The sequence below is a fragment of the Ruditapes philippinarum genome, unplaced genomic scaffold (genome assembly GCF_026571515.1).
Source record: "Ruditapes philippinarum isolate M1 unplaced genomic scaffold, ASM2657151v2 ctg2973_1_1_1_1, whole genome shotgun sequence".
NCBI lineage: Eukaryota > Metazoa > Mollusca > Bivalvia > Venerida > Veneridae > Ruditapes > Ruditapes philippinarum.
Window position 1 is genome coordinate 175575 of NW_026855973.1, and position 19204 is coordinate 194778.

Sequence of the window (19204 nt, forward strand, 5' to 3'; positions counted from 1 at the left end):
ACATTACGAAAATTAATGACTCCCCCCCCCCCCACCCTCCCACAAGGCAATTTTTATCCCAGGGCTAAAATTAAAAACAATCTTGGTAGAGGTCGACTACACAATGTTTCATGCCAAATATCTTACCTCTAGTCTTTGTCAATTCAGAGGAGAATACTGTTTAAGTTTTTTTTTCTATACATGTATATACATTAAAGGAAATCCTAAGACACCATGTTGGCTGGTAAACATTGTACCTTCAGACAAGATTTTTTTAAAAGTTTTTTACTATATACATACCATATAATGAAAACCTAAAAAGACTCCTTGGCAGAGCCATTTTGACCCCAGGGCTATAATTTGAACAATAGTGATAGAGGTTTACTACACAGGTAAAGGTTTCATGCCAAATATCAAACATCTAGCCTTTGTCAATCCAGAGGAGAATATTTTTTAAGTTTTTTTTTTCTATACATGTTTATACATTTAAGGAAAACCTATGACACCCTGGTGCTATTTCACTAGGGGCAACATTTGAACAACTTTGGTAAAGGACGTACTTATGATATTATTTACCAAGTATCTAAGCTCTAAGCTTTAAACCTTCTGATAAAAAGATATTTTAAAAAGTTTTTGCTATATACATATAAGGAAAACCTTAATATATGACCCCAGGGGTGAGGCTAATTTTGACCCTTGGGCTGTAACGTGAATAATCTTGGTAGAGGTTAACTACCAAATGTTTCATGACAAATATCTAACCTCTAGTCTTTGTCAATTCAGAGGAGAAGATTTTAAGTTTTAACTACATACATATCAGGAAAATCTATGAACCCTAGTGCAGGGCTAATTTGACACCCAGGGTATAATGTGAAAATCTTGTGAATGTCTACCAGACAATGCCTTTTGCAAAATATCTATGCTCTAGGCCTCATTTAATTAAGTCTTTGAACAACTTTGGAAGCCCTTTACTCATGGAACAACCCTGTCAAGTTTGGTTGAAATTGGACAAGATGTTTTCAAAAGATGTTAACTATATAATGTATAAAACACACACACATGCACTCATGCATGCACACACACACAAAAGAGGGGAAAAGCTATATGCCAACACAGCATCTACATGTATCAGACCAGCAGTCCAACACATTTTCAAAAAATAAAAGGACAATTACATTGTTGATGTGTTGAAAGCCTTGTGAAATTTAATAAAAGCTTTATAATATCTAGAATAAACTTTCATTTTTTCATTCCAACTGTAAACAAACAATATGAGGTATGGTACATGTTATGGTCAACCAAGTGGATCTCATTGGAGCTAGGTGGAGAGGAGTGTGGGAATCCAAAGATTAGTAAATCATGTTTGCTTACTGAGTGCATCAGAAAGTATTTAAGCACTAAGTTGAAATTTATATGGCATAATGCACTTTATGTGTGTTAATATGCTATATATCAAAATTAAATACTCATTATCTTTTTTTTTGTTAACTATAAACTTAAAGAATTAATAAATTTCTTTTATATAATCTATGAATTCAGTTTATAGCATCTGTTTTGGTTTGACTTTTATCACAGTCTGTGCTTTTTGTGATACCATACTATTGTTTCCGGCACCTTTACTCCAAGTAAGCAAATGAAGTAATTGAAGACCAGGACCTTGAGTGTAGTAACTTCCTTTCTGAGTGGGGGATCTGAACATCACTGTCTGTCCTGTCCACCATGTCTCCATATCGGATTTGTCTTGGTACAGACAACCCTGTCTCATGGTCTGCAAGGTCCTGCATGTATGGCCAGCTGGGACTGTTTAATGTCACCGAGGAGAACTCCATATAGTTTTTTGACAATCAATAAATATTTTACAATCCAATAGGAAAAAAATGATTCATGTGGTATCTTTTTTAGCTAAATCCTTTCAAGCTATCATCATCGTGTACAATAAAACTTACTGGTAAGGAGTTAATTAAGGGCTTCTCCCCCAATACAAAAAAGGTCAAATTAAGAAGTAGTACTGTTACAATGCCTTATCAAAAAAAAGGCACATGCATATATAGACAATAACTAAATATTTAACAAAATTGATTTAATACAAATAAATCATTAATATATGCAGTCCAGCCAATAATGAGCTGAAAATATTTATCAATATCAAAGAGTGAGAAAATGAAATGCAGCCTGACTAAAACTCAAACCAGAGACACTCAGAATACCATACCTCAGCACTACCAAAAAACCCAGAACCCTTGGAATACCATACAGCAGCTCTACAGCTTAAATATTTTCAGTCTCATAGTTCTATGCATTGACATAATCCACAGCATATTGAAAGTTTTCCTGTTTCATTGGCACACTTAAGTTACAAAGTGAATTGACTTATGATTCAGTTATGTACCATCATAAATATATATTGGACCCTAAAAGTAACAGGGTGAAAATATCACAGGGTGAGAAAAATGTGCAGTTAGACCGGAATCAAACCTGAATCAGAATATTATACATGTATGTGGGCTGTACTGACTCACTCAGCTGAGCTATCTAGCTGGCAATGTCAATAATCTATTACACATGGGCATAGAAGTCAAAGAAACATTCATTGATAATGACCCATTATTTAAAGTAAATCATATCAGAAACATCCCTTGAAAATGATATCATTTCATTTTTGACCCACAGTTATTACCACTACCTCCTAATGGGCCTAATTAAACTGAGCCTGCAGAATTTTATAATTTTGCTGTCTGTCAGACATGGCAATTTCTTATGGGTTTCATCTTTATCTCCATTTGAAGGGATGTAACTCATGTTTACTAAATAGTTTGCTCTTATCTGTCTATCTTAGCCATTACAGACTATTCTAGCTGTATATAAACATAAAAAAAATTTTATATTCACAAACAAAACATAATAAGATGAAAAATTTACCAGTTGGAGAAATTCATCAAATGGATGGAGGTCCAGGAATGATGAATATGGATAGAAATATTTTTTTTGACTGGCTTTATGTACCTTCTAGTTATCATTGTGGCAAGGAATTTTATAATTATTCAGTTAAACCTGGGTTTTCAGTTAAGATTTCATCATAAAAAGATCTTTAGGACTCTAAATAAATTCATATTTGTGGTATCAGGGGAAATTAAATTACTATTTGTGCTAAATCTGACCATAAACATCAATCTAAATATTTAGAATGTACTTGTGTTGAGTGTCATATTTCACTCTTCACTTTGGTTATCCCAGGTCAACCCTTTTTTTTTACTAATGGCTTTAATTTAACTGCCCATGCAATCATAAGCTCATATATGGCTAATAATTTTACCTTATATATATCAATAGTCTAAGGAGTTATGTAAAAAAATGTTAAATGTGGCTCAGCCTGACTGAGTGATTTGATTGTAAATAACATATTTCAAAATATATTTCTGGACTCAACATGCTTTCAAAACTCTGTAAGAAAACTGTCAAATGATGAATATTCATCTGGATTTGTTACCCAAAATCTGTGTGATTCTAGCACTTCATTTTTTCTAGGATTGCAATAGCTTTCTATTTTGTCAAATTATTTTTTTCACTTTCAGTTTATGTTCTGCATTTGCCCATGTAAATTGATAACTTTAGGTCCAGCACAGTGTAATAGGATATTTACTTGTATCTTTTCATCTTTCTCAGCATTTCCACTGGCAGTCAACACTGGTAAAGTAATTTCGATTGGCGCTTCCATTTGATAAAGTTATGTGATATGTTACCATTTTCAACATCTAAATGTCCAGGGGGTCTAAACATATCTGCCATGATTGTCAGTTCGAATAATACCGATTACGAACGCTAAATTCGAATAATATTGAGTACAAATTCTTAGTTCGAATAATATTGAGTACGAATCTTCCCCTTCCCGAAAATGGCTTTTGGACGATATATTTCACTCAAGTGGCAGAAATACTTCACACTGCAGGTGTGAAACAAATAAATGCATACTCCTCCGATGCCACCACGTTGATAGGGTTCTATTATATGCAATTATATGACAATACGTTTTCAAAACGTAAACTTTAATCCATTCATACAGACGCTTAGCCTGGGTTCCAGTCTGTCGATTTTATGTTATGTTTCTGTTTGGCAAATCGACACTATCATAACGACGAACGAATACGGAATATTTTAGCGCATATGTTATGAAAAAAAAATGTTATAAATAAGCAAAAACTATCAACGCCTGAATCCCAGGCTAACAGACGCTTACAATGTTACATAACACTAAATAAGACATATATATCTGTATATGCTCGTTTTCTAAAACAGTTTGAAATAGAAAAAGTATGCAAGTCTATATTTAAAAGTAAATAAGTTTATTTGTTTGATTTAATATATTAATTTTGGATGTTGGACATATTTTTATACAGAGTCTGTCGTAATTCATTCATTCTTGCACGCGCATGCGTGGATACGAAGTTTGAAGCGTAGGTTTACACAATGCTTTTATGAATGAAATAGAAAGTTTCATATTTTTTGCTTTCGACATGTTTAGAAAATGTTTATTTGAACTGAAAGTGCATAGTTTTGAACTTTCAAAGCTTACTGACCACTATGCAAACAGTATATCAATAAAAAGTGATCTTAATGTGACAATCCTGCAAAATGAGGATCTACTTTTATCGAGGTTTCATCCAAAGGTGGATGTTGTTCAGCAAAACAGGTTAGGTGTACTAAATCTGAAATACAGCTATAACTCTGTATACATTGCAAGCAATGTATACAAAAACTGTGTAAAGATATGGATTATTTATAACATCAGTTAGGTTTGAGTTCTGTTAAATCTGAAGACATTATTGATGTTATAGAAGGTTATATTGGCGAAGGATAAGGCATAGTTAGTGATGACAATCTTAGTAAGTTTCCAATAGAATAAACTTATTTTATAATCATAAATTGTATTATAAATGGGATAGCAATACTTAACAGATCCACATCGAATCTACACGTAGAGCATACAGAACAAACGAAATAAGAAATATGATACATTGAAAACAGATAAGTAATAGGGAGGCTTTGAAAACTAAACCATTAATATTAAAGGATGTGTGAATAGCCTAACACACCTTTTTGGTAAACACAAGTGGCTGGTTTAATCAGAATAGAGGCATTTAAAAATAATTTATGTTCTACCTTTTTACATACAGAAATATTTCTATTCCTTGTTCAGTTGCACTTTCTTTACATGTTTTGCCTACTGAATTCCTCTCTTGAATAGAAGTAAATGCACCTTCTCAAACCCCCTCCGTCGCTTAGAAGACACGTACAGGGCATCGGCAGATGATTGATAAACCACTGAACATAACGTGTAAGACAGCAAGTTCTCGACATGTTTTCTACAGCTCGAGGTAACGTTGAATGCGGCACGACTAAGTATGCCGTCTTCCTGACATAAGCGGAGGGGAGTGGCCGTACAAAAACAGCAAGAACGACGAGAGTGTGCTAGGGTGTGTGAGCTCCCAAGACAGATAGTGATGGTTGCATGCCCTTCGCTAGAATAACAGCCCTTTTCAGTGCTACCTCCTTTTCATACTGTTTGTTAGGTTATCATTGGTCGCCGAACAGTGGCCGATTTTGGGCTCAAAATTCATATCTTTGCCAAACTCGTGGAAATTCAATGTTAGGATACGATGTTTAAAATTATGTCGAGTGCTAAAGCCAATCTTTGGTGCGCTACATTACTTTTTGATATTCTAACGATTTCTTAGAATAAAAACATATTTTACCTTCTAGTAAACGGGATGTTTACAAAAAAACAAAACATTTTTTTTAAGGTTTTAGCAGTGTCAGTACATGTAAACAAACACAAATGAATTCAAATGTAAAAACTTAAATAGTGATGATTCAATAGAACACTAAATCAAGTGTTGTCGCAAACTAGTAGTTTGACAGACTAATTTTTGCGTATCCAGTTAAAGAAAAAACAACTTGAATTGACACCTTAAAACCACCATCTTTAATCTTAATTATCCTGCGCCCCCCCCCCCCCTCAATCAGTGCATCAAGTTCTATTAATTTAAATATGGATTGTTCGGATTTCAATATTATAATTTTATCCTCTTGTTTTTTATAGAAAAATCTATGTACACAATGACCTTATAAAATGCTATCAATAATTCTTGCATTATCGAACGGCTATGAAAGCATTTAATTCTAGGTTTACTATATAATATTAAGTAAGGAATTGTGTGAACAGGTGATTAGGAATACTGATATCCAAAACTTATGTTGACATATAGTAATTTTCATATTTTAAGCATTCATAACGCGAGTTTGCTCCACCAAAGGGATAATAATTGACCCTTGTTACACAGAGAAAGGCGCAATGGGAATGTTCGGAGAGCTGGAAAATAATTCATCAAATTTGACTCTTTCTAATTTTTTATAAACATCAAGAACTGTAGAGCATTTAAAATTTATCTGAGAACAGTTTGGTTTGACGCTTTAATTCTCCTTTTATTAGTATTTCTGTACTTCTTGTATTTGAAAACATGTGATCCTCTGTATTAGCTATCTGTTTTTATTTTGGGTTTATATATATATATTGAAGGAGGTATATTTGGTTTGTTCAATGGAGTAATGGACAGAATCATTGGCAAGGAGGGGGCAGTTACAAATGATATAACTTTGTGGCCGGATGAATGCGTTTCTCCAATTAAAACCGGAATTTGATTACATTTGTATTTGTTCTGTTCGAAGAATAAATTATTGTACAGCATGACTCTGCGCGTACTTCTTTCACAATATCCTCAACCTTATTTCAGATATTAAGCTTATTTATACACCAAAGGGATATGATTAAATCTATATAACTGTGACAGAGATTCAAGAATAACCAGCGCATTGTTTGTGACATTTTAATCGTTTAAAGAGTTAATATCTAAAATTTTAAGAAATTAAATTTGACTGACTCATGAAAGTATAGTATTTAATAATTTAAAGTAATACAAAACGATCTGTGTATGATAACTTAATTCAAATGATTCACTATTTCATTATTCGGTATTAAGTTTAATTTTCAATTTAATAGTTTTAAAGAAAACATAACAATATCACATTTACAACAAAATATGGATAAAAAAAACAAGGTAAACAAGGAAGGTCGGCGTTCAATGATAACAACCAAGAATCGACCCAACAAAACGGAGCCCCGGCATGGAGCTCAGGAGGAAATTAAACAGGCACATGTTGTTTACATAAGTAAGCTCTAGTACTTATAATAATATATATCGACCATTCTAACAGACTGAATGAATATTATCATGGAAAAATATATTTCACAACAGAATGTTATATGCGGACTATTCTGTTGATTCTTTATTGTCTAGTCTAAATACAAAAAAACACTGACACTGTACGGTTTAATAAAAAATCATCATGCAAAATTGTAGAACCTCGACAGCAATGAATAAAGTCACAGAACGAAAGAAAAATGATGCTCATTAGGATTCACATAACGAAATGTATACGTTTTCTTAACTAAAGACTAACACTAACAAAAGGAAAGGTTTTAAAGTAGAAAAAAGTTCTAATGTAAACTCCAATAGCAGCATAAATCATCAGTTAACAATGTCAACGTCGTTGAATTATAAACACACATGAAACATCTGCAGAAAAACACGTAGAAAGCGAAATCAAATTATAAGATTATTAAAATATCAACAGAACCATAACCAACAATATCATACTTAAGCATTGTCCAATATAACCTTAGGCACGGACGAAGTTGATTTCAATAATTGTCATTGAACCTGTCAATTCTGAAACATGTTCATAATATCCACAAATGGTTTGAACAAACTGAACTTTCCCGTAGTCCTCTGCTTCCTTCTTGGCGGTTTAGGTGGTAAGTTAACTTGCGCCGTGATTATTTTCGTCGTGTCAGTAACACCTGTTGTAAATCGATCTACGTCGTCGCCAATGGTTGCTTTTTTGCGGCACTGTTTTAGGGATACAATCCTAGCTTGAAATCCTGGTCGTTTTTCCAGTCTCTCGCTTTCAATCAGAAGGTCGATATGCTCAACAACACTTAGGGGGTCAGGTCGAAGAGCTATCTCTCTAAGGATATTGTTGCAAGTATTTATTGTATCCATCAGCTCCATGATATCATCTTCAAGGTCGAACAATTCATCATACATTCTTTCTACAACCTTTTTGCGCGTCATTGTTTCTCCTTCGGCCCGGCGGTACTTTTCAAGCTTCTCTGTATAGGTCCTCTGTTTCTGTACTGTAACATACTCAAATATGTAAGGTGTATTTCTGTGAATATCCCAAAAACAATGCTCCTGACACTGTGTACAATTCCCATTGCTGTCCATTGCACAACAATGCTTCTTATCCTCGTCATTTGCATAGGCACAATCATTGTGGCATGTCATATGGCAATTCAGGCAATTTGTTACATGTTTGCCTTTGGGAAGATCGATCTGCTTTTGTTCTGTTTCTGAAACAGTGTAAGTGAAGTCGCTATTTTCTTCTATTTGAGTTTTGTAATCTTCTAATATTCTGATTTCAACGCGCAATTCTTCGATTTTATTCAACCCAGCATCTAACTTTGGAAGAAGATTGTCCATAGTTAATTCTATTTGCTCACGCTGTGAAAGAACATCTCTCGTCTGCCGAAGACTTTTTGTTTCCATCTTGGTGAGCGTATTGAAAAACATCTGAAAACTTTTGCATCCCATTTCCCAAAACATAGGCGAAAAACATGAAACATTATCCCCGGTATTCTCCGCGAAGAGACCTGAATTATTGAATGGAAAGTACTGCTCATGTGGTAGTTTTGCTGCTCTTAAAGCAGATAATACAGGAGGTCTTTTCCCATCCGCAAAAGTAACAAGCATGCATATATTGTTCTCTATATCTTGCCCGAATAGTGACATTATAGCGTTAAAGATGTACATCTGTGTGGGTGTTAGACGAGCATCAGGGGCTTTGATAAGAAAGCAAACAGCGTCGATGTAAAGAACACCAGTGTCATCTTCACGAGAAAACAAGGTACGAATTTGATCAATGATTTCCTTGTCTCGATCAATTCCCCTCGTATCTCCGAATCCCGGCGTGTCTATGATGTTTAAAGTGTAGTTCAAGCGGCTACCAGACATCGGATGTATTGTATAGCATGTTATCCATTGAGTCTGCGAGACTGCCTGGAAATCAATTAAAGATTTGATTTGCGATTCAATATACTTCTATTGCATGATTTAAAACATTGTGGGTGCAAATTTCATATTTCAAAGAATGTCGTCTACACCATCATCGTAATCGACATAACAGATTATTTACCTGATCAGCATCTGTATCTTTCTCTTCATCTTCCAGATCAACTAGTGTAAGCCTGTATTTGTCATTCCAATTCACACCAAGTATATAATTCACCATCCCGTCGACAAGAGTACTCTTCCCTGTCCCTGTCGCGCCTACAAGCATGATTGTTCTTTCTGCAAAATGAGTTTTGCTCGCTTCACCTATAATACATTGAATACTTTACTGAATTTAATTCTGCTGTTATAACCAGTTTATGCGTAAACATTGGTTTACCTTTTCGCACGTAAAGAATTTCTATATCATCAATTCTAGTTTGACTATTGTTGGTATTTAAAGATAAATACTAACCTATAACTAACTTCCTAGTTTTTGCTAATTCGTTTCTTGTTCCTACATTTTCTTGTAATGGAATTTTTTTCAATGGCATTTCCACATCTGGTCTTGAAACGTCATAAGTAAACTCCAATAATTGTTGAGCGGCTGATTGAATAGTCTGAACGGGATCGCTTGTTTCGCTGTACGGTCCTTCAATCTCATCATTCACCATTCGGACTTGAAATATATATTGTGTATCGGATCTTAAAGTGCTCAAAGTGACTGTACTACTGGCCATTAATTCTGGATGAAGTTTCCATTTTTGCTTTTCTTTAACTTCTTTGTACCTCAACTGATAGTTGAAGTTTTCATACAGTTCTTTTGGTGGTTCCCAGGCCAAAAGGACAGTGTCTACATGAACTTGTCCAACTGCGCTAGGTTTCCCTGGTTTATCACAAGGTTCCTATCAATAAATCAAGCAAATACATATATATGAAAGCAAGACTTATTCTATTCTCAGCGGTTTCCTGACACAAATATTGCAATGTTATTACTTTGTGATGATTAAGTTGTTTTTTTCACTGCTTGAAATAATTTCAACAATTTTTTTTCAGTATACAATGTAAAATGAAGACAATACTTAAACGATTTCTTTTGATATATAATAAAGAATAAAAATTCTTATCAACAACTTTACGTTCGAAATGGGGTTGATTGAAATGAGAATCAATATGTTTAAACTTCTACCCAATTTGTCATGGTATAATCTATAAGCAAAGCTGTTTTGAATGTTTTTGAACACATTCCATATTCTTTTTGCTGTTAGATTGTTGATTTTGCAAATAAAGTAGAAAGCAAGAAGCTTTTTTAATACTTAATGTACTCTCACATTTGCTTTGATTGAACCTATTTCCATGTTGGTCAGTACTGATACTTGATCGCTGAAATATAGAAAACATACATTGTATCTTATAAGAATTTAATTACATAACAGAGTTATGCCTGAACATAATAATTTTTAAGCACCATTGTCTTGTACTTTTAGAAGGATACTTATATCATTACAACGCATAACAAGTATACATGTAATTAACTGTATATGTAATTAAAAGTACGAGCATTCCTTGAAAATTTAAAATACATATCTTAGGTGCTGTTCTCAAGTCCTCACATTGTCCTAGACGAATAAAAGTGACATTGTGCCCATCTAAGGGTATATAGTGAGTGAGCACGTGAATGTTTGATTGTCATAATTCCTTTAAATTTAATAACTTACAAATTACTCACGTGACCCAGGGCAATTTCTGTAAATATCCATCAGGCTTTACCTGTTTAGGTCAATTTATAATAATAGTGGGACAGTCTTTTTATATTTAAGGAAGATTTATATTTTATATTAAACATTTTCCAACATCAACAGTTAGTCAATCATCAATTTTACAGTCAGTCATTTGAAATACATGCATATAGTCAATTCAGCTCAGCTTGAAAATGAAAAGATGAGCATAATGTCACTTTAATCATTCTTACAGTTTTGTCATACAAATCTATTCAATTAAACTTGCAATTTAAACAATTGCGTAGTAAATATATGTATCACCAGAAGAAATGAAATAATTAATCTGTAATATTAATGAATAAAAATGATATAGTGAATTTCCAATTGATAATTTCTTAGCAATTTAACAAATATATTATTGACAAAACGGCATAATATTACCTCTTACTGTCGGCACCGGTAACTTGTTCAGAAGTAGATGTACTAACACCAGGTAACTCTTCATATCTTAATTCGTCCTGGTTTCGTTCCTGATATGTTGTGCTTTGGTTGTTATCGATCTCATTTTTACAATCTTTGTTTTCGTCAGCTCCTTTAGAAGCTTCCTGTTCAGTTTCAATTTGAGGTGCGTCATTGTTATGTATGTCATCAATTTGTTCACTGTTCACATAAGCTTCACGATCATCCATTCTCATCTTCAAATACACGTCATCCTGAAAGAATATTTTCTTTATAATAAAAGTCTGAAATATAAACAATAAATACAATAAAACTAGGTACGCTCTAAATGTGAGAAAAACAGTGTAATATAAAAAGGTACTTTAAAGTATAAATAACAAATTCACATAGGGTGTTGTTAAGATAATATTATCTAATTTAACCTTATGTCTTAAATTTAGAGATGTTAAATGTTGATCATTTTGTATTTGTCAAAACAAAGCTAAGTCGTTGTTAAGAAAAAAGAAACTATTTAAAACATTTATCACAATTCAACGTTTTTTAACGATTTTCTCGTATTGCTCAAAGGTATAAGAAAAATATCTTCTATTTTCCGAAAACGCGTTAGTTGCAGGCATTAATGTTAAACATATGCAAACGACTTAAATAGTTATTTACTGAAATACACGGTTTAAAATAAATCTAAAACTTAAAAGTTGTTTGTCGAAATCGCAGTGCAGCTTTTAATCATCCAATATAATTGTATGTTCAAAAGGGGGTTGATTGATATGAGAAACATAATCTTTTTCATAGTATAATCTATAATTAAAGCTATTTCTGAATGTTTTTGAACACATGTCATATTCTTTTTGCTGTTAGATTGTTGATTTTGCAAATAAAGTAGAAAGCAAGAAGCTATTTAAATACTTAATGTGCTCTCACATTTGCTTTGATTGAACCTATTTCCATGTTGGCCAGTACTGATACTCGATCGCTGAAATATAGAAAACATACATTGTATCTTTTAACAATTTAATTACATTAAAGAGTTATGCCTTAACATAATAATTAATTTTTATGCATCCCTTGTACTTTTAGAAGAAAACTTATTACAACGCATAACATGTATACATGTACTTAACTATATATGTAATTAAAAGTACGAGCAGTTCCTTGAAAATTTAAAATACATAAATTATCATAGGTGCTGTTCTCAAGTCCTCACATTTTCCCAGACTTAAAGATTCATGTAAGTCAGGACATGTTGTTCATTGAAGTGACGTTATGCCCATCTAAGGGTATATAGTGAGTGAGCAGGTGAAAGTCTGATTGTCATAATTCTTTTAATTTTAATAACTTACTTCGCACAAATGATTAATAACTCACGTGACCCAGGGCAATTCTGTAAATAGCCATCCGAATTTACCTGTTACGGTCAATTTAAAAGCAGAGTGGGGCAGTCTTTTTATAATTTAGATAGATGTATATTTTATCTTTAACATTTACAATACCCCCAGTTAGTTAATCACCATTTTAACAGTCAATCATTTGAAATATATAGTCAATTCAGCTTACTTTAAAAATATAAAGTAAATTTCCTATTGATAATTTCTTAGCAATTTAACAAATATATTATTGACAAAACGGCATAATATTACCTCTTACAGTCGGCACCGATAACTTGTTCAGAAGTAGATGAACTAACACCAGGTAACTCTTCATATCTTAATTTGTCCTGGTTTTGTTCCTGATCTGTTGTGTTTTGGTTGTTATCGACCTCATTTTTACTCTCTTTGTTTTCATCAGCTCCTTTAGAAGCTTCCTGTTCAGATTCAATTTGAGGGGCGTCTTTGTTCTGTATATCTACTTCAATTTGTTCACTGTTCACAAAAGCTTGACTATCATCCATTTTTTCTTCCTGAAAAAAGTATTTTATTAATAATAAATTCACACCGTGTGATATTATTTATTTAAACCCGATAAACGCAAAATGTTAATAATTTTGTATTTGTCAAAACAGATAAAGCCTTAGTTAGTCGTTGTTAAGAAAAAAAAACCGATTTAAACACACCTTAACAGTGATACTAAATGCTCAAATATATAAGAAAAAAATCTTCTATTTTCCGAAAACGCATTAGTTATAGATAACCCTAGTCAAGCAGGCATTAAGATTAAACATAATTATGCAAACGACTTTAAATCATTATTTTCCGAAATACATAATTAAAAATAAACTTAAAACAGAAAATTCGTTTTCCGAAAACAAAGTACACCTTTAAATCGATCCGATATAATTAATTGTATGTAGGCGTTTCAATTATAAACCTACACAATGCACGTCAAACTGATTGTAAGTTGGTAGGAACGCCTCGATGATTTTGAGGTTTATACAGACTAAAATAGTGTCAGTCGGTAATATAATTATTAAAAGATATGTCTTACAACAAGAATGCACAATGACATACAAATATAATCTAATCTGAAATCATGCCAACAGGTATTTATTTTTAACTTTAGTATAAAAAATAATATAGTTCTATAGATTAACTCAATTTAGTTTCACGTTTACATATGCAAACTACCGTGGCTAATTTGGTACATTGTTCGTTGCGTTGTCGGTCGATAGCGACAACGCAACCTATATCGGTATCGTTTGTTCGTGTTGTCGCTTGCGACAACACGATTAAGCTCCAAACGGCCCGTTGTCGCGCTGTGTCTTGTCGTCCTGTCTTTAGCAAAGCACGCCAAACGGCGCGTTGTCGTGCGGCGCGTTATCGCGATGTCTCCCTGTCGTGCGGCTTATAAACCAATCCTTTGATTTGAACCGAGTGACTATGTTACATGTCGACAACACGCCGCACGACAACGCGCCGTTTGGCGTACATCGTTAGCGACAGGACAAGACGAAAGTCCGACAACGCGCCGTTTGGCGCTTTGTCCTGTTATCGCTAGCGCCAACACGACGCACTAAAGCGTTCAAAATCAGCCACCATAGTAGACAACTTATCCCAGCCGTTACTTACTAATTGTTTACATCTTTAAATTTTGCAGCGTAGGTTAGACAGATAAACCATATCCTAAAAAAAAATTGACGTTCGAAAGCTAGATTCTGAGATAGTGTTGTTCTTGGTCAGTATATCATTCTAGACAATACACAAACTAGTAGTACTATAGTAGTAGTAGGGCCAAGTTGTTGCAATAGGGTTAGGGCTTTTGTCGATATCTTATAAATTCTGGACACTGTTTTTTCCAGTACAGATATCGGCTTTAAAGGAAAAATAAACAAAACGTTAGTCCTTGAACTTTTTCTGTGATTTCAGATTAAACTTATGCATGTAAACATAAAAATATCTTTACGCTATCAGAAATGACACTACGTGTACACAATTAAAAGCAGGCCCGATAACGTTATAATCAGACACGGTATGAGGCAGTTCAAAGTATTAAAGACTACAACGGGTCGGGTCTGACCCTCTGCACGTGCATGTGTGTGCGCGCGTGTCGGTGTGTTAAACCTCTACTCCGGAAAAGAACCGCAAGTTCGATTATAACACTATTGTTACATGAGTTTTGAATTTGACTGAGCCTATATTTTTATCGGTACCTCTATAATAAAGAGTTAATAAAAAAATCCTTAAAATGACATATGCACACGAGAAATTATATAATGATAATTATAAAAAAAATGTTGAAAGTCTTATATATACCTCTAAATGAAAATAAAATAGCAGCCCTTATATAACGGCGTTCACTGTAGTGAATAAGAAGCTTGAACTGTTCCACAACTTTTATTATAATTGTACATAGGTTATCAAGTTTTCCGAAAACGTGAGAAATTTAAAATGAATCATTTATTGAGAATAGACTAAATTGTTTAGTCAGCATTTATATCGGAAAAAAGCACTATTTTCGTTCGATTTACGATACGTGATGCAGTATTTTAAGAAATTACAAAATTTATCTACTATATAGAATACAATAAGCAAATGTTTACCTTTTCTTCTTCTTTTTTATTGTTATTGGTGGTTGGTTATTTGTTGTTATATAAAATTATTTCTCTTACTATATAATAGTATGATTCATTGTGGAGTCGCTGTTTCATGGTATGCATATTTTAACATACGAAGGTGTACATAGTTTAGACCGATCCCGTCATTTTGCATTTAAAGCTGTAATTATTTAATAAAAAATGTCACACAAACTCCACACCATTAACTTTTTGTTATTTATGTCAGCCATACCATTCACAAAATACTTTTGAAGTCTCGCTGATAGTATTACCACACCGTATTACCGGCGGCAGTGATGGCAGATCACTGCAGTGATGGCAGATATCTGAAAATTACCGATCGATACAGGTAGGTTATAAATTTGGTTGGTTTAATTATATGACACAAATACGGCCCATTTCATTGCTATAAAACTATTGTCCATTGAATGGAGATACTGTAAGGTAATTTTGGACTCGTTTTTTCCTGTTTCAGACTATTTTGAGCAGGTTAAAAGTGAAAGCCTTAGAAAAATCCGTGAAAATATCTGTTTTCTGTTCAAAATATCTCAAGTTTTAAGTAAATGGCAGGATTTCCTGTTATCAATATAGACGTTCATCCATTGGGGTCACGCAAGCCAAATATCTACCCCGTGAGTCTTTTCTTAAAAGTTTTACAGACGCTCAATCTTTTCCGGTCGGAGAAAAAATGCTGCCGTTGTAGGCAGATACATATTATAAATGCTGCCGTCGATGGCAGAAATACCATGAAAGTGGCTAACATTCTGACAGAAAATCAAGTTCAATCTTTTATCAATGCCTCTTTTCTTTGCGCCCTTTTAGTCAGAATTGAGACGTTAAACTATCATTTCTAATATTTTATCAAGATAGAAAAGTTATTAACCCATTACCCCATGAGCATCTTGTGAAAAATGGCTGTTTTCATTGAAAGGTCTCCCGTTACAAGTTCAAGTTGCTATAAAACTATAAAAACTGCTTCAATACTAATCAAACTTGGCACAAATGTTGACTGGACCATTGCCTTTGTAACAACATGTTCAGTCTGAAATTTACTGTTACCATAGCAACTAGGGGACATCTCAAAATTGCCAAAAATCACTATTTTGAGTTGATTTTTTCCATCAAAATTGATTTCAAAGTGCTGCCACTTCTCAATGGATTGAGATAGAGTCAATGGCTTTTCAGCATTGGTTACACGTTACCTTATGATCGACCTGGGACCATTTTTAGCCTCCCACAAGTCCAAAGTTTTTTTTTGCGATGAGGGGGACTCAGCCCCCCTTCAAACCCCCCAAACAGAAGGGGGCACATCCCCCTTCTGGCAACCCCCTGATGTATCTTTTGGATGGGGGTGGGTGGCCGCGCCGAAAAAGTGGTCAATTTTTTAAACAACATTTATCAAACAAAAACAAGTGTTTTGGGGCCTAAATAAGGCATTTTTTCACCATTTGAGAAAGCAAAAAAGGAGGGGGGTGAAAAAGGCGTAGAAAGGCGTATATATCTGGTAATGGGTTAATAGAAACTGATGAAAAAAAAACGAAATTACCCAAAAACGCGTTTTTCCATGTTAAAACAAGGCCTCACATACAATTTTGAAGAAAAATTGCTGTTTTGTAGATTTTGATTTTTTTCATTAATGCGGTATGTGCATCGAAAAAAAGCTTATTAGCAACATGCAGTTACAATACAAAAAGTTATGATTTAGTATCACAAAATTTCACTATAAATAGAGAAATGAACATGAAAACTTCATTTTTCTATATTCATGCATGTGTGTCTGTCAGTTACATGCATACAATACTATATGTATACAATACTATATGTATCTTAAGTTTAGCAGCGCACTCCCTTTTTAAGACATAACGCCAATTGCATATTACAGCAAGTAATTTCTTTAAGTGGATATTCATTTGCTAGCATATGACATTATTTTCTCGAGGTAATAATGTTCATCGCTTTATGACAAATAAAGCCTGAAATTTACTTAATCGGCGCAGATTATAAATTATAAAATTGATGTAATAAAGGGGAGACTATTAACCTCGCAACTGGCATCAGTGTATCATAAAACAATGTATGTTAATGTAAAATGGAAAGATAATATTATTGACAGTTCAAATATTTTCCTATATTATCAAGTTCTTGAAAAACACGACAATGTGGATTCATTTCTTTAAATTTTCATGTCTGTAATAGCGTTAATTGTAGTTTGCCTTTGAATTACATTTACTATGCTAAACTATTAGCAACAGTTCTAACATCACGTGCTCCAATCTAACTATATGTTTTTTTTATTCATTTTAGTTGTAACCATGACAACTTATTAAGATGAACCTTTCGATGATTCATATCACTTGATAAAAATAAATCCTGTATTTATAGGAAAAAAACTAGAATTTTTTGATTTGTTATATTCTTTTTCTCTTTTTTTACCTTCCAATTCATATGAACAGTTCAAGCACACATGCATGAATATATAAAAATGAAGTTTTTCATGTTCATTTCTCTATTTATAGTAAAATTTTGTCGTACTAAATCATCACTTTTTGTATTGTAACTGCATGTTGCTAAAAAGCTTTTTTCGATGCACACACCGCATTAATAACTTTTCTATCTTGAGAAAATATTAGAAATGATAGTTTAACGTCTCAATTCCGACTAAAAGGACGCAAAGAAAAGAGGAATTGATAAAAGATTGAACTTGATTTTTCTGTCAGAATGTTAGCCACTTTCATGGTATTTCTGCCATCGACGGCAGCATTTATAATATGTATCTGCCTACAACGGCAGCATTTTTTTCTTCGAGACCGGACAAGATTGAGCGTCTGTAAAACTTCCAAGAAAAGACTCACGGGGTAGATATTTGGCTTGCGTGACCCCAATGGATGAACGTCTATATTGATAACAGGAAATCCTGCCATTTACTTAAAACTTGAGATATTTTGAACAGAAAACAGACATTTTCACGGATTTTTTCCAAGGCTGTCACTTTTAACCTGCTCAAAATAGTCTTAAAACAGGAAAAAAAGAGTCCAAAATTACCTTACAGTATCTCCATTCAATGGACAATAGTTTAATAGCAATGATATGGGCCGTATTTGTGTAATATAATTAAACCAACCAAATTTATAACCTACCTGTACCGATCGGTAATTTTCAGATATCTGCCATCACTGCAGTGATCTGCCATCACTGCCGCCGGTAATACGGTGTGATTACGCTTCAATTTTATCTAAAATCGCATTCATTTTTTTTCTTTGCAAAAATCACGTGGCACTCACATTTTCAATACATTATGTAAAGCAGTTTTAATACAAAAGAATGATATAGCATCGTTTTATATTCAATTAACACTTTAAATAAACAAAACATTATGTCTAATGTTCCTCCAGAAACCTGCAAACAGGATTATACTTTATAACGACTCAACTTTACGGAGTATGTGAATTACGTTAAATAATTTAAAAAAAAAATCCAATGAAAGATTTACAAGTACAAAGTTACAGAGCATTTATGTAGATGAACATATGAGAATAAGAAAGTAAGATAGAATTGTAAAAAGGATCTTGTAATCATGTACAAAGACGTCTGTCTATGCGTCATCAATCTACAAAGAGTCAAAGTATTGTAATAAGAGTGCATTCCTAATACAGAATAAACATTGCATAATAATGCATACAAAATGAAACTAGCAAATGACCTTGTGATGGTTAACTTCGTTGAAAATACAGCAGTTATTTTTCAGAAAATGCAATGTAAGCCGCACTGTTATCAGGGAATTCCAATTATATTAATCTCATTGCGTAATTTGAAAAAGTAGCGATTTTTCAAAAACATTACAGAATGTATATGGGGAATTTATTGGGAAATTCCAAAAATGAAATAGCATTGCG

At 33.3% G+C, this 19204-nt stretch overlaps 1 protein-coding gene across 3 annotated transcripts; it reads right to left on the reverse strand.

Annotated features, from left to right (window-relative positions):
* Positions 1 to 6888: 6888 nt before the first annotated feature.
* Positions 6889 to 15148, reverse strand: LOC132745006 (uncharacterized). Of its 3 annotated transcripts, XM_060733834.1 has the most exons (8): positions 15010 to 15148; positions 12961 to 13220; positions 12245 to 12296; positions 11306 to 11577; positions 10475 to 10526; positions 9619 to 10048; positions 9289 to 9470; positions 6890 to 9152 (listed from the first exon to the last, which is right to left on the reverse strand). In XM_060733834.1, exons 2-8 carry the CDS (start codon positions 13209 to 13211, stop codon positions 7758 to 7760), a joined length of 2634 nt encoding a protein of 877 aa, XP_060589817.1. In that variant the 5' UTR covers positions 13212 to 13220; positions 15010 to 15148; the 3' UTR covers positions 6890 to 7757. The 3 variants fall into 3 exon arrangements, with proteins under 3 accessions (XP_060589818.1, XP_060589819.1, XP_060589817.1); XM_060733835.1 differs by lacking the exons at positions 11306 to 11577; positions 12245 to 12296 and having other exon boundaries at positions 6889 to 9152; XM_060733836.1 differs by lacking the exons at positions 10475 to 10526; positions 11306 to 11577 and having other exon boundaries at positions 6889 to 9152.
* Positions 15149 to 19204: the final 4056 nt, after the last annotated feature.

Coding starts and splice junctions, on each gene's coding strand:
- LOC132745006 (XM_060733834.1), bottom strand. CDS start 13,211: ATGGATGATAGTCAAGCTTTTGTGAACAGTGAACAAATTGAAGTAGAT. Junction 11,578..12,244: donor TAGGTTCAATCAAAGCAAAT/GTGAGAGCACAT, acceptor ATATTCTTTCAG/GATGACGTGTATTTGAAGAT. Junction 9,153..9,288: donor AAGATACAGATGCTGATCAG/GTAAATAATCTG, acceptor ATTGATTTCCAG/GCAGTCTCGCAGACTCAATG.